This window comes from Calidris pugnax, unplaced genomic scaffold (genome assembly GCF_001431845.1).
Source record: "Calidris pugnax isolate Ruff unplaced genomic scaffold, ASM143184v1 scaffold173, whole genome shotgun sequence".
Taxonomy (NCBI): Eukaryota; Metazoa; Chordata; class Aves; order Charadriiformes; family Scolopacidae; genus Calidris; species Calidris pugnax.
This window is the reverse complement of record NW_015090917.1, coordinates 134,914-150,857: the sequence shown is the minus strand read 5'-3', so window position 1 is coordinate 150,857 and position 15,944 is coordinate 134,914. Positions and strand designations below refer to the sequence as shown.

The following is a 15,944-nucleotide window of genomic DNA, read 5'->3' as shown; positions in this document are numbered from 1 at the left end:
CTCTGTGCTGGAGCTCTTCCAGCCAGGGATGGGGAACGGCACGAAGGGCAGAAGCACATCTGCTCTGCTCAACACCCCCAGCGAGGAAGGACCCAGCTTCAGAAGAGAACTCCAAAAACACCAAAAGCGGCAGCCAAGCAGGTTCATGGTTTGGAGACAAATTCCCCAAATGCCAGGCTGGTCCCACCACCACGACATCAAGTCCTCCTGCCCCTTTGCTGCACCACCACCAGCTTTCACCACCACCATGGCTCCGAGCCCCAGCCCCAGCTGGGCCTCAGGACCCCAGTGGGATCCCAATGGGACCCCAGTGGGACCCCAACGGGACCCTTCAGCAGGAACGCTGACCCACAGACCCCACATCACCCCACAACCCATCGGAGGCTCCTCGGACTGCAAAGAGGGGTTTGGGGCAGAGCTTCTCGCTCTGGCTCTGCACTGACGTTTTGGGATGGGCAGGCACTCAGCTTTGGGGGTCCTACTGAGAAGGGAGAGAGCTAACACAGCCCACGGGGGTCTGCAGGGCCCCCCCCGTCCCCCACCCCTCTGTGCTGGAGCTCTTCCAGCCAGGGATGGGGAACGGCACGAAGGGCAGAAGCACATCTGCTCTGCTCAACACCCCCAGCGAGGAAGGACCCAGCTTCAGAAGAGAACTCCAAAAACACCAAAAGCAGCAGCCAAGCAGGTTCATGGTTTGGAGACAAATTCCCCATATGCCAGGCTGGTCCCACCACCACGACATCAAGTCCTCCTGCCCCTTTGCTGCACCACCACCAGCTTCCCCCACCACCACGGCTCCAAGCCACAGCCCCAGCCAGGCCTCAGGACCCCAGTGGGACCCCAATGGGACCTCAGTGGGACCCCAATGGGACCCTTCAGCAGGAATGCTGACCCACAGACCCCACATCGCCCCACAACCCATTGGAGGCTCCTCACTGCCCAGCTGAGACCCACAAAACCCACTTGGCGTGCCAAGGCTCTACCCGCTCCCCCCAGTCTTCAGCGGTGGGGTTTTGGGGGGCAGCAGGAGCTCCAGGTTGGGTGCTTGTAAGGAGAAGGGGGTAACCCTCCAGATGTCTGATCCCTCGTGGAAGAGCATGAGATCCCTGTGGGCTCACATCGGAGATGCCTGCGTGAGGGCAACCACTACAACTCCTCCGGGTGAGCAACGGCCCCAGCTTTGGGGTGGTAACCACCAATTTGGGGATGGTAACCACCAGTTTAGGGTGGTTGGTTTCATTTAGGGCTCAAGGCTTGGCCAGGCTCAGCACGGAGGCGTTAGGAGGCTCCAAGCAGCAGTGTCAGGGAAGGAAGAGCGAGGAGGGCCGGGGAGAGATGGTCACACATCATGCAGTGAGGAGGGAGGAAACTCACGCATACTCCTGACGGAGGACCGGGACGGCTTGTCGGATCGGAAAGAGGAGGAAGCTGCTTCCAAACAAAAAGAGACATGCTTAAACCAACGTGGAATTGGAGAGAGGGGAAAGGCAGGGGTCGAAGGGAGGATCCGTTAGGAGAACCAGGGCGGGTGGGCAGCCCACATGCTGTGTTAGAAACCCGCCTGCCTCGTCAGGACCAGGGGGGGACGGATGCAGCGTGATGGAAGACGGGGAGGGAGGGAGAGATGCTTCAGTTTTTCCTGTCTGCCACTGCTGGCACTGACTGGGCACCACAGGAGAGTGGCCCGGGCTGAAGACCCCACTGGGATGTCCCCAAAACCAATACAACGAAGGCTGGTGGGCTCCAAGAGAAACCAGGCCAAACCTAGAGGCATTTCTGACGTTTCTCAAGAGCCACCAGCTCACACAGACACATCCAGCACACCAGAACCACCATTTCCAGGCAGAGCAGTTCCCCTCCATCCCCAGGAGGCTGCTCCAGAGGCACCTGCGTGGGCTGCACGCACGGGACAACCTTACCTGAGACTTTGGAGGTAGGATTGCAAGAGAAGCCCCCGTTAGACTGGTCGGTCTCTCCAAAGTCATATGTCTCCCTGGGTTTGGGCTTGTATTCCCGCCTGGGACGCGAGGAGGCCTCCCTCATTCTGCAAGAAGGAAGACAATTGTGGATAAATTGAAATACGAAACGGGATATGATGAGATCAAGATGATATTTCTTCTCTTCGGTGGCAATAACGGGGGGAGCAGATTGGTTTGGAGACAAGAAGCTGCACGAGCCTCTGTGCTGGGACGTTCTGGAGATGGATCCTGCCCAGAGTGTGGGACCTGGCACTTCAGAGAGGGCCACCCTCCCCAAAGCTTTGCTACGGAGGTGTCTCAGGCAGCTCACACCAGCAGAGGACACTCGTGCTGCGGTTGGAAAGCTCACACTTGGCAGGATCCTCCCAGCTCTTCTTAATTCAAACCAGATACAGCATCCACTCAGCAGTTTCTTCCAGGAGGCAAGAGCAGAAAGGCAGCGTTGCCAAATCGATCGCCCCGAGAGAGGTTGCCCTGGCTTTGTCCAAGCCAGTCCCAGGCTGCCAAAGCCACGTCCCTGGCTCTGCAGGGAAGCCCCAGATGCCAGGAGGCCACCTCTGCTTCCTCGGCCAAGGTCTGGGGAGATGTTTGCTCCAGTGAGACAGAGCAGCAGCAAGAAGGACTGTACAAGTCCCGGCGGTCGCAGGAACCAGCTCGCTCGGTGTTTCAACAGCACCTCTGTGGTTTTTGGCACCTGGACCCAAACCACACATCGCCCGGGGCTGGTGGGGAGGTCAGGAACTCAGCAGCAAGAAGGACTGTACAAGTCCCGGCGGTCGCAGGAACCAGCTCGCTCGGTGTTTCAACAGCACCTCTGTGGTTTTTGGCACCTGGACCCAAACCACACGTCGCCTGGGGGCTGGTGGGGAGGTCAGGAACTCGAGGAGGGGCAGGAGAGAAGCAAGACCAGGCAGCTCCTCGGCTCTCCCTGCTCCCATGGGCCAGACACCCATCTGCCTTCCACCAACAGGCTCCGAAAACTCCAGAGCACACGTGGCAGGGTCACACCTGCAGCCAGGAGACCACTGCGTGGACAGAAGGGAGAGCAGGGCTCGCTGGAAAATGAGGGTTCTGGCGGAGGGCTCACACATGCCTGTCTTTAAGGAGGTGATCTAGGAGCTCTTCCACCAGCCTGTGGCCACCACGTCATCCCCACCATGCTGAATTCACCTTTTAGTCTTCAGAGCAACTGGGAAACCTTGACGTTGACCTTTCTGGACCAGAAGCAGAAAGGATTTTGGCCAATCCCCACAGCTGAAGCTAATGGCACAAAGACTCCAGGTTAGGTGGTTCCAGGTGACACAGGGTGCCAGGCATGTCCAGCTCGTGACATCTGAGCCATCTGGCTCCCCCAGCGTGATGCAACTTCTGACTCTGGGTCTGCCCAAAAGGCACTTCTTGAGGGACACTCCCCAGCTCAACGCCCACAAAACAAGGAGCCGTGAGCCCTGGCATGAAGGGGATTCCACCCTCCATCTCCACCCCTGCCAAATTCAACTCCAGCCGCCCACGCTGCAAACACAGATGATGTTTCAGGTGTCAGAATGTCCCAATGTCCCCATCACTGAAAGCAGGTTGTGGAGCCGGCATCGCTCCCTCCAACCTGAAGGTCTGGATTGAAGTTCTAGTGATTGCCAGAAAGAGCTTTAACATCAGGAGACAGATTCAGAGGGATGGTGAGGTATTTACAGACAAGTACCACGGGGAGAGGTTATGGCTGTGAAAACTGAGAGTGCCCACAGCCCCCGGGGACTCACCTGCGCTTGAGTTTTTCCGCGAGCTCGTCCAGGATCTGCACTGCCTGCCTGTGGTAGTCCAGCTGGGCGTCCACCAAGGCCGAGAGCTGGCTCACCTGCTCGATCTGTGAGAATCACACCAAGGTCGGATGAATGGATGTGGATGAGAAGCTGGACATGAGCAGGCAGTGTGCAGCTGCAGCCCAGAAGGCCAATCGCATCCTGGGCTGCATCAAAAGCTGCATTGCCAGCAGGTCCAGAGAGGGGATTCTGCCACTTTACTCTGCTCTGGTGAGACCTCACCTGGAGTATTGTGTGCAGGTCTGGAGCCCTCAATATAAGAAGGACATGGACCTGATGGAGAGGGTCCAGAGGAGGGCCACGAGGAGGATCAGGGGGATGGAGCACCTCTGCTCCGAGGACAGGCTGAGGGAGCTGGGGTTGTTCAGCCTGGAGAAGAGGAGGCTCCGGGGAGACCTAATAGCAGCCTTCCAGTACCTGAAGGGAGCCTACAGGAAGGCTGGGGAGAGCCTGTTTAGAAAGGCCTGCAGTGACAGGACGAGGGGCAATGGCTTCAAGCTGGAGGGGAACAGATTTAGACTGGAGATGAGGAGAGGGTTCTTCACTGTGAGGGTGGTGGAGCACTGGAACAGGTTGCCCAGGGAGGTGGTTGAGGCCCCATCCCTGGAGATATTCAAGGAGAGGCTCGATGAGGCCCTGGGCAACCTGGTCTAGTTGGGGGTGTCCCTGCTGACTGCGGGGAGGTGGGACTAGATGGCCTTTGGAGGTCCCTTCCGGCCTGGGCAAGTCTATGATTCTATGATGATTCTATGAATGGCTCTCCCCAGCCACCCAGTGACCCCCCCTGTTGTACACGAGGACCATACTGGGGAGACCATACTGTACTAAGGGAGATGAGGAGAAGGTTTGGGATTTCAGACACCAGGTCTCAGCACAGATGACACCTCCTACCACTCTCTTGTCTTTGCTGACTCTTCAACTCCTTCCCAAGTGAGCTGTGTCACCCACCCAAACTCACTCCCACCAGCACACTAAGAAGAGACCTGGTTTGGTAGAAGCCATAGCTTCTCCTCTGGCCAAGGGCTGGATCAGGTCGAGGGGCAGAAAGGATAAGAGGCCACCAAGGATAAGAGGCCACCAAGCTACATGCTGGGCTCTCAGATGTGGGTTCTCAGAGAACAAAACCACGCTTGCAAAAACAAAAGTGGAAATTAAGTGTCTAATTTCTGCATCCCTTGAGAGATCCCACCCTCATGCACACAGAAACACAGCTCTCAGTCCAGGGCAGAGGAACCAGAGCTCCCCCCCAGCACTCACATCGGTCTCTAGGAGGTTGTGCATACTGGTCTCGGCCACTTCCTTGGACTCTTCAAATTTCTCCATGGCCTGTCGAAGTTCCTCATCGGGGATTTTGCCCTGTCGCTTCTTCTTGTAGTCAAAGTCCAAGCGTCTGCCTTCCAGCTTCTTGAGATGGTGCTGGGGAAGAGGAGGGTTGTGAAGAGTAGAGGAAAAGAAAGAAAAGGCAGAGAGTGGGAGCAGCCGAGCTCTCCTGCAGTGAAGGCAGCTCTAGTTTCAGGCCAAGCTCATTCATCTCAGACACCTGATCTTGGAGCACACGCTTTTGTGGCTCCCACCTTTGTTCAGGCCCCAGAGAAGCTCCAGGATGTGATGGAGAGCTGCAAGGCAGGGCTGCAGCGAGGTGACAGGGACCAGAGGACCATCCGAACTCAGTCTGGCAGAGAATTACTGCTGTGGCAGAGGCTTTTTACTAAAATCCTCAACAAATTGGCACAGCGACATGATTTCACCCCCTTCCAGCCAAGAGCTGGAAGAGAACACTGCAAGGAGCAGCTTGGAGCTATTCCCCAGGCAAGACTTTTGGGAAGACAAAGAGTTGACCCCCTTCTTTCAGCTGCCCAGGAGGGATGAGGAACTCTGGAGATGGGGAACTGGGATGCAGGTTGTGGGCACTGCATCCCCTGACCATGAATTAGCTCCGTGGCAGCTGGTGGAACTGGAGTAGAGATAAGCACTGAAGCAGGAGTTGGTGGTTATTTTATCTGGGACACCACCGTAAGTGAAAATCCACTGGTGAGAGCTGCCTGGTGAATTAATTTGGGATGGATCCTGTTACAAAGCCCGGCCACACTTGGCACAGACTTGTCTCTGCGGTACCACACGGGAGCTACCAACCTCTGCATCTCCCCAGTGACACCGAAGACCTAAAGAGAAGGTTGCTCATTGCTAGAGAATATGTTATAAATCCCTGTTCCTAACAGAGTAGAGCCAAGAGCAGTAAAAATGCCGTGAAGTTTAATGCCAGGCAGCCCAAATCTAACACGGCTGGGAGCTCGTGCCACAAAGAACCAAACACTGGAGCCCAAAACGCACGTCGGGATGGGCTCCCACAGCATCCTCCATAAAACATGGAAAATGAAGCACCATCAAACCTGCACCCAGCCTCGTGAGCTGCATGAGTAGGAGCAGCAGCAGTGCTGAGCAGGGAGAAACCACCAGTGAACGTGGGGAGAGAAAGCACACCCAGCAGAGGGGAAGAGACCCCATATTTAGGCGAGTCCTCGGTTCCTACCAGGACAGAGCAAGCAATGACATGCACCAGGAGAGGCCAGAAACCAGAGAGATGAGGAGGAGAGGAAAAAAATTAAAAAAAGCAAAACATGGAGCTGTTTACCTGGATTTCTTTCAGGTCTTTGTCACACAGGTTCTGGAGGGGATCAATAAAATTTTGTTTGACTTCAATATCCAGCGAGTCCTTCACTTCAGCCAACCGCTTCATGGATTCGCCAGCATCCAGAAGCGCATCCCCTTGGGAGTGAGAAAAGGAAGGGAAGAGAAAAGGGAAGAGGGAGAAGGGGGCCAGCCAGTTAAACAGAGCTGAAGTCTGTGGAGGCTGCATGCAGAGCCATTCTGCCAAGACACCCAGCGTGTGCAAGCTCCGTGTCCCCCCACTCTGCGTGTCCAAAACCCCCCCAGCCCGGTGTAAGAGCGGGCAACCACCCGTTGGGACAGACTCCACTCCACCAACAGGCTTCATTTCTCTCCTCTGAAAAACAGGAACGATCCCTACCAACTACACAGAGGAAGGAAAAGGTAAAAATATTTTAAAATAAGTGGTATTTTTATACTATTTTTATACTCCCTCTTGGCCCGGGGAGTTGCCGAGCTGCTAATTGGCCACGCGGTGATTTAACCTCGGCCACTGCTGGCAAGAGAAGCTCAGGGCAGAGGCACGTTTGCTCTGATCCATCCTTTTCTTCAGCCAAATTTGAAACCCAGAGCGCCCTGACCAACTTTTCAAGTTTCCCCAGCTGCTGGCAGCGAACTTGCAGCCTTTTATTCATTTTAGACACTAACCTCTACTGGGCCAACCTTCTCCCTTTCTCCTCCCCTGGGAATTAGAGGGCTCAAAGTTGCTTATTGAAACCTATTTCGTTTCATGCTTTTCTAAGGCTCCTGCCACAACAGTGGCGAAGCCAGACGGAATCACAGCGAAGCATTTTTAGTCTTGGCTTTTTATTCCAGTGCAAACCATTTATAGATGAAATTATTCCTCTGCAGCTTTGGCAAACCGACCATTTCAACACTACATTAGCCCAGGAGAATATATACAAGTGAAACAGAGGATAAAGAGCAAACATCACTCTGCTGTCCAGCTGGAAAAAATAAATATACAAGAAGAATTATTTCAATTGTGATAACTCTGGACAACCTGCCCTGGGTGGGGGGGAGTGTGCAGTACTAACAGAGAAATTTATCAAGTTAAGTAGTCCTTTAAAGAGAGGCTATTAAAGGAAATTTAGGTTTGCTGTGTTCTTCTAAATACTTCCTTCCCCCTTGCTCTCCAGTTCCTGCAAGTGGAGAGAGATGCAGGGCTCTGCGTTGGCCAGAGCCACCCTCGAGAGTCCTGCGTCACCCCCACAAATTAGCCAGAGCCTTTTAATTTCCCTGAAGGCTCCTCCCTGTGCTGGAAGCCATCAGCCAGCTGTGCGCCGAACCGGGTCCGTCACGTGCGGAGGCTGATGTTTCAGTGGATTAAAATTGATGTCACCCAAAGGCTTCACCACCCCCGGCTCCTCCCTGCAAATCCCACGTGGTTATGAGAAATTGCCACACAAAAAAAAAAAAAAAAAAAAAGACTTTTTGGCTGCAGCTGGAAAGTGCAGCTGGAAACTGCACCGTAAAACTCCCCACCTCGCTCAATCTCTTTTCCACGTCACCGTCGTTCAGTTTAGAAGCAAGGAAGCATTTTTTTGAATGCATTTTTTGGAAGCATTTTGAATTTGCATGCAAATTCATCTCGGTGTTTAATAAAAAAACATTAAGAGGTGGTTTTGCACATGATGCCAAGGATTGGGATGCAGGAGACCCGGGCTCTGCTCACCCCTGTCACCCTGGGTGGAAGCCTTCAAACCTTTTTTAAGAGCTCCCAGCGCTGTGAGGTGCCACAAAGGGTGATCCAGCCCTTCCAGAATTTAGAATAACAGCCTGGAAATTTGGCAGCAGCCTTTGCCATCTCATCCACACGCTCGCAGGGGGGGAGCTGGCCCCGGGGGAGACTCACCAAAGTTGGAGTCCTCGCCCAGCTCCTTGCCGTATCGGATCATGCTCTCCCCCAGCAGCCCCTCCGACTGCGGGTACCCCGGGTTCTTCACCTGCCCGCGGATCTTCGACATGGTGTTGAGCATGGTTAGCTTGGCCCTGGAAGCTGGCACAGAAACAGCCACAGCCGGGTTTGCAATTACTTGGGACTTGCCAGCAACTGCTGGCCACTGCCAACTTTTTTTTTTTTTTTTTTTAATTTTTTTAAAGTTAGACCCAAAGCCAAGAAGCCCTATTGTCTTCATCTACCAGAAATATCACTCGCTACGAAAAGAGAAGTTTCTTTTCCAAGACAGCAAGCAAAAATAGTTCCCCCACAGCTCGCCAGTGAAAGCCAAAGGAGCTTCCCCAGCCCTCCCGTAGGCCCTGGAGCGCTTTCTGAACCAGCTGGCTCAACGCAGGCAGGACAGCAGGCTCCAGAGATGATGCCTACAAAGCCCTTCCCAGCCCAGAGACACCACTTCTTCTGGACATCCCAAGAAAAAGGGGTCCCCTTCAGGGCATCTCTAGGTCCAAAGTGAAAGATGTGTCTGTTCTTTCACTGTTCAACAGCAACAGCAGCATCTTACAGCCCAGGAACAGGGCAAGAGGAGCATCTGGATCTTCACCTGAGTCACCTCATCTCAAATGTGGGCTGGTGACCAGTATCTCAGGGCCTAAAGGGTTCTCTCTGATGTTTCTCTGCCCCTTTCCCTGGAAAACTGGGGGGCAGAGGGAAGGGGACAGGAGAGGTTCAGGCACTCACCTGGGTTCGGCTGGAGGTACTCTATTGTTCTGGTCAATACTTCTGTAACTGCCTTGCTGGTCAGGTCCACTTTCTGTAGGAGAGACAAGAGGACCCAGCATCAGTGAGGATCAGCTCAGGGCTCTGGCAAGGTCACAGAGGAGTTATATGGGCGATTTTAGAGATTTCTCTTGTTCCCCACTCACCTTTTCCATTTCCTTGAAGTCATCGTCAAGCTTGGTCCCTTCAGCCCCTCCAACCTTCTCACTGACCAGCTGCAGAAAAAGAAAAAGTAGGAGGAATCAGGCATAGCTCCTTAAAGCTCCTTACACCTCATGTAGTAAGTCCTGGAGAGAGAAAGGGAAGAGGGATGGTCCAGGCAGCACCTGCAAGAGAAAGGAGGTGGCAGGAACGACACGAAGCACGTTCAAAAGACGTGGCTCTAAAAACCCAAGCATCTCCTACTCTTTCATAGCATGGCTCAGTCAGGATAGTCCTCACCCGACTGAAGCTCCACAGCTCCTCAAAACACACCACACGGCTCCAACTCCAACGCTCGCTGGAAAAAGCAGGCGGCAGAATTGTCTCTCGACTCCATTTTGAGCCAAGGCTTCAGCTTCACACATGGCAAAATGCAAGTAAACAGGGAAGGAACACGCTCCGCTCGCAGCAGCCAGGGAAGAAGGGAGTCTGGAGAGAGCAAGGACATCTCAAAGCCCAGAACCATCCCTCCTGGGGGAAATGCTGCAGGAGCTCAGGATCTGGGGCACGGGCATTTGAATTCTTTAGAACTGGAGGATAAAGAGATCTGCAGAAGCTACGGTCAAGTTTTCAAACCCATTTATCAAAGCATCTCTGACACCTGTTCTAAAACCAGAGAAAAGGTGAGATGTTTGACTAACTGCAATGATGGGGCTGCTTTTGGCTATTTATGTGAAGGTTTATCAGCTTTCTTCCAAATATTGCTGGGTCTAAGAGAAGACCTCTGTTCCCTAAACCTTACCATTCGACAGCCCGAGCTGAAAAATAATAAGTGCCTTTACTAAATCCACCTCAAAGTGCTCTTCTCTGCAGCCTAAACAGGGAGGAAAATTTCCCTCCCAGCCCTGTGCTGGTGTGGGAAGACAAGTGGCAGTGCCCTGGGACGCAGGTCATATGGAGCAGCCAAAATCAGTGATTAACTTGCCCCAAACTGGTCCAAATGGACAGCAAATTACATATACAGACATCAAAAGGGGTCTAGGAAACAGGCGCTGACTCCCAAGCCGTGACGCCTGCCGCGGGGCATTGCCAGGATCTCTCCTGTTTGTAGTTAAAACTCCAGTTCTGGGTGAACAATACAGGTTTGTTTACTTCAACATCAAATACTTGATTTTATCGAGTCTTTCTTCCTCTGGAACCCTCCTGCTCCCATGGGGATTCAAAAGGGTTCCTTACTTTTTTGAGGAAGAGCTCATGGGGGAAAAAAAACACCTTAAGGTAATTATCCAGTTTAACCATTTAGTTAATTATCCAGAGCACTGGGAAACACCCCACCGGCAGCTCTGCCCTGGGTACGGGCACCTACCGTGCCATGCTCAGCCCCAAAAATCAAGTCACCAAGCAGGACACGCAGAAGAAATGCTTGTTATTATGAAGAAGAAGACAATATTCAGCAGTTCAGCAAAATTCTATTTCCAGACACAAAAATAAGGTGGAGAAAAATAATAATGTATCCAAAGCCCCCTCTGTACACAGCAGTTCAGCAAAATTCTATTTCCAGACACCAAAATAAGGTGGAGAAAAATATTAATGTATCCAAAGCCCCCTCCGTACACAAGAGCCAGGCTCTGGTGCTGAGCACAAACAGCATCACTCCAAGCACAGCCAGGGCTGAGAAGCTGCTTGCATCTCAGTGGGGAGACACCACAGAATGGTTAGAGCTGGAAGGGACCTTAAAGACTATTTAGTGTCACCCCCTGCCCTGGGCAGGGACACCTCCCACCACACCAGGTTGCTCCAAGCCCCCTCCAACCTGGCCTTGAACCCCTCCAGGGATGGGGCAGCCACAGCTTCTCTGGGCAACCTGGGCCAGGCTCTCACCACCCTCACACCAAACAAGTTCTTCCCCACAGCTCAGCTCCATCTCCCCTCTTCCAGTTTAAAACCCTTACCCCTTGTCCTATGGCTCTACTCCCTGTCCATTCCCATCCCTCCTGTGCACCCCCTTTAGGAACTGGTACCAGCAGCTCTTCGGTACTTCTAACCGACCTCTTGGCAAGAGTCTCCTGAGGCTTCCATGCACCAAGGGAAGCCTTTTTTCCCCTCTTTTGGAGGAAGCACAGCTCAGCAGAGGACCCAAGATATCCAAGAGGGACTGCTGTAGTTCCCCCTTGACATTTTGGGGAAAAACATTGAGGGGAAAAAGGGGCTGATGCTCTCCTGCTTTGCTCGGCTCAGCTGTGGATTTTCATTCTCCTGCATAACCCCCAAATAAAGCCTTGCCAGGTCCACAGGACCCAGCAAGAGTGTGCCAGGATGGCCCAGCCCCACACATGAAGGAGGCTGGAAAGGGTATTATCACCCCAGAGACGAGCAACCAAGCTGAGCTCAATTTCTTGCCTATTTTTTGGATGCCTGCTCCGTGCTTGGGGTGCCAGCACATACCTTGGCAAGCTGGCTCCGAGCTGGGGAGGTGCACGTTCCTCTCCAGACACAGCAAGACTAGAAAAAAACCACCCAGGAAGGGGTTGCTCTGCCTGCCAGGGCAAGCTCAGCACAGCAAAACTCGCCTCCAGCTGCCATCACCTTGTCCCCAGCCAAAAGTCCCAGGGAAAGGGGAGCCGCACACCCCACAGCCCTTTTGGCAAAGGTCGCACCTCCAGAAACCTCCTTTATTTGTTAACACACCTGGGAAGGGTACAATTATCCCAAGCCCTTCCATTCCCACTCTTCTCCACCCACCCACCCACGGATTTGCAGCCCAGAAAGCTGCAAATAACCACCCCCCCTGGGGAAGGGAGCTCTGCTGTCATCAGGGACTGTGTGCCATGTCGAAGGCATTGATCACCACAGTGATTTTGGAGGCTTAACACCCTCCCAGAGAGCTGAGGGATGTGAAGGAGGAAAACAACCCAACAAAAAAAAAACCAAACCAACCCTCCTTAGTCGCTTGCAGACTAATTTAATCCTCCTTTTGACGTCCAAGAAATGCTACTGGTGCCCCGCTGCGAAGGAATAATAAGATTGAGGTTCTCTCCCTGCTGGCTCTAATTAAACTGGGAGGCTTCATCATGAGAGAAAAGGAGGAGGGACTGTGTGTCATCCGCAGCGGCTCCATCCCTGTCCCCAAATCCGTCAGGCAGGGAGACAACCTAATGCAGATTCCAAAACACCCCCAGCCCCAGCTGAGACACAAGCCAGGAGAAGCCCTCGCTGGCTCCTTGTTTAACCTAGAGCTTCACGACATGACCAGGAGCCAAGTTTCCAAGTGCCACATCATGTGGCTCGTCCTTCTGCCGGCAAAAAGCCTGGCAAGACGGTGGTGACTTTCTCAAGGGAGCGTTAAGGTCACCGGGAAGCTCGGCCTTTGCTCGCAGGGCGAGGAGGAAGGAAGCATCCACGCGCTGCCCGGAGCTGGGCTGAAGTTGGTCAGTGAAAGGCTCTTGGAGCAGCTTCCTCCAGAGCACGATTCGGGGGCTTTTTTTTGGAGGATGTGGTGAGAATTCTTCTGCACTTGTATTCCTTCTGTAGCCACGAGACTTGCAATGTGTGCCTCTTCCCCTGGTTGGGGACATCACCTCTTGCAAAGCTGCAATCAAGATAGATGTGAACCCGAGGAAGGGATGGAGTGAGGCAAGAGGTGCAAATCATTGCCCCATCTGGAGCACTGGGTCCAGTTCTGGGCTCCCCAGTTCAAGAAGGACAGGGAACTGCTGGAGAGGGGACAGCAGAGGGCTACAAAGATGATGAGGGGACTAGAACATCTCTCTGATGAGGAAAGGCTGAGGGACTTGGGGCTTTTTAGTCTGGAGAAGAGAAGACTGAGGGGGGATCTGATCAACACCGATAAATACTGAAAGGGTGGGTGTCAGGAGGATGGGGCCAGGCTTTTCTCAGTGGTGCCCAGGGACAGGACAAGAGGAAATGGGCACAAACTTGAACATGAGAAGTTCCACCTAAACATGAGGAGGAACTTCTTCCTTGTGAGGGTGGCAGAGCCCTGGAAGAGGCTGCCCAGAGAGGGGGTGGAGTCTCCTTCTCTGGAGACATTCAAACCCCACCTGGACATGTTCCTGTGGGACCTGCTCTGGGTGGACCTGCTTTGGCAGCGGGTTGGAGGAGATGGTCTCCATAGGTCCTCTCCAACCCCGTATCTATGATTCTGTTAACCAAATTTAGCAGCCCAAATACTCTCTTTTGGGATTTCTTACAGCTGGCTCAGCATGAGATGAGAACAAGCCTACACTCTCCAGCTTCTTTAATCGCCTGGCCCTGCCAGGATGGGACACACACGAAAAGGTTAAAGCTGGAGGAAGCCCTGCCGCAGACACAAAGCTCTCAGCAGCTCGAGCCAAAAGCTTCCTCCAGCAAATATTAACACAAGGCGATACAGTTGGGCGTCACAGCCCAGTGAGATTAAAAACTGCTACAAAATATTACGGCGATTTACCTCGCACCCCAACCAAACCATCCCGCAGGGTGGGGGACGAGGGCCAAAGCTGATGCCGCACGCAAACTCCAAGAGAGAAGCCAGGAATCAATCCCTCAGTTCCCATCCATGTTTAATTAAAAGGATGCTGGCAGTTAAAACGTGCCCTAGATAGCTCCGACCTGAGATCAGAGAGGAGGGAGGTGTATTTCATTCACGGCGGCAGCTGCAGCATCTCCAGGAGCGTCGCATCCCGCTTGCTCCATCTGCCCGAGAGTTCATCCAGAGGGATGGGATGGGCTACAAGCCACTTCTTGCCACCCACGGCCACTTCTTGCCACCCACGGGCCACTCGGTGCAGTTTCTGCAGGCTCTCCTTTGGAAGAGCTGTGACTCCTGGGGGTTTCCATCGCTTTCCTTGGCCGGGGCGTGGGAACGCCAACGATCCCGCCTTCCCCTGGCTCTTCACATCCCACCCAAGGGCTGCGCGTGGTGGAAGATCTTCAGAAATGAAAGAGCCATTGTTTAAAGGAACTAGTGGGGCAGGAGGCTGGGGAGAGGCAGGAATGGTATGTGTACACAGAGGGGGAAGAAAGGCGCCATGAAGAGGGCTTCTTTTTTACAGGCGGGAGTGGGAGAGGAACCCAACGCGGGGAGAAGGGAGGGCTGCACAGCCACTCCCCATTTACAGCACAAAAGCCACGTGTCCTTCCTCAAAATCCACCATTCCTTTATCTCATCCACTCAGTTCCAGAAAAAATTGCAGCACATAAATGAATCTGAGTGTCCATCCCTCGCTATACTGCACCGGGCGTCCTAGAGAGATGATCCATAGAGAGAGAGGTATCGGTCATTTGGTGCTGCCCACACCATCACTGAAACCCAAAAAAGGTCCCAGAAGACTGGAGAAGGACCCCAACACACCCTCTCCAACATCAACCTTGACAGGACAAGGGGTAATGATTTTAAATTGGAAGAGGGGAGATTTAGATTAGATACGTGGAAGAAATTATTTCCTGTGAGGGTGGTGAGAGCCTGGCCCAGGTTGCCCAGAGAAGCTGTGGATTCCCCATCCTTGGAGGGGTTCAAGGCCAGGCTGGATGGGGTTTGGAGCAACCTGGGCTGGTGGGAGGTGTCCCTGCCCAGGGCAGGGGGTGGCACTGGATGATCTTTAAGGTCCCTTCCAACTCTGACCATTCTATGACTCTATGATTTCCCTCTGTGCTGGCTGCAGCATCACCCCAGCATCATTCCCACCAGGAGCACAAGCCCGTGCCCAGTGTGTTTGGGTAGGTCTGCTCGGCCAGGATGTGCCTGGATATATTTAGGAGCACAGAGATGAGGAGAGGTTTTGTGAGCAGCAGCTGAGGCTGTTCCACACCGTGGCCTCGCTGCATCGCTCCCAGGGGCTGCTGTTGGCAGAAGCGTGAAAGATGAGTAGAAAAAAAAAGAGAAAAGATTTTTTGTATAGCACCATCAGCAAAAAAATTCATGACAAACTAAGAGGGGAGATGCCATCAGCCAGACTCCCCCCAAAGACACCAGAACCCAGAGGAGGGCAGGTTTATGGCACACCCCACCCTGCAGGTCCTCGTCAATCCAAGCTATGGACACATGAACCATCGGTCGGTGTCATTTTCTGCTAATTAGCAGCTTTTCCATGCAACTTTACAGACCTGCTTTTGATATTCTGCTCTTTAGCCTTTAGATACACTAACACGGGAAATTATCCCTGACTTCCTCAGTCTCAAACAAGCAAAACAACCAAGGGAAACATAAAAACTATCACTTTTTTTTCCAAAAAAAAAAAAAAAAAAAAAAAAAAACCAAAACAAAATGAAAAAAACCCCAACCACCCAACCAAAACACCAGGTTTGATCTCCTTCCCATAGTGTACAAATTCATGTAATAATATTAAAACAAAACAACACAAACCCCAGCTGTACTTATAATCCTTCTCATCAAGCAATTGAGAAAAGATTTCTTGATAGATAACTGATTTCAGTCACCCTATTCAGTGTCCTATATTCAGCTGGGATCAAAAAGACAGTAAATGAAAAACTGACAAGACTATCTTTCATGAATGATGCTTTGCGGAAAATACCTTGTTCCACATGCTTGAAGTCAACTTACTGATTTTTTTTAAAGGGGCATGTGTGTGTATATAGAATATTTTAATTTTTTTTCTAAGATAAAGCTACAAATGTGGAGCATAGTAAGAGTGTAGTGCCCAC

General features: G+C 52.7%; 1 protein-coding gene across 3 annotated transcripts in view; it reads right to left on the bottom strand.

Annotated features, from left to right (window-relative positions):
• Nucleotides 1-390: 390 nt before the first annotated feature.
• The window catches only part of SH3GL1 (SH3-domain GRB2-like 1), a 30,581-nt gene continuing 15,027 nt past the window's right edge, over nucleotides 391-15,944 (bottom strand). For 2 of the 3 annotated variants that reach the window (XM_014949685.1, XM_014949688.1), the window contains exons 2-8: nucleotides 9,287-9,355; nucleotides 9,102-9,174; nucleotides 8,319-8,462; nucleotides 6,429-6,562; nucleotides 5,054-5,212; nucleotides 3,737-3,840; nucleotides 391-2,044 (exon numbers count right to left, since the gene is read on the bottom strand). In XM_014949685.1, the coding sequence (XP_014805171.1) occupies nucleotides 1,765-2,044; nucleotides 3,737-3,840; nucleotides 5,054-5,212; nucleotides 6,429-6,562; nucleotides 8,319-8,462; nucleotides 9,102-9,174; nucleotides 9,287-9,355 (963 nt within the window). In that variant the 3' untranslated portion in view covers nucleotides 391-1,764. The remainder of the gene's footprint in view (nucleotides 2,045-3,736; nucleotides 3,841-5,053; nucleotides 5,213-6,428; nucleotides 6,563-8,318; nucleotides 8,463-9,101; nucleotides 9,175-9,286; nucleotides 9,356-15,944) is intronic. The other variant, XM_014949686.1, reaches the window with a different exon arrangement.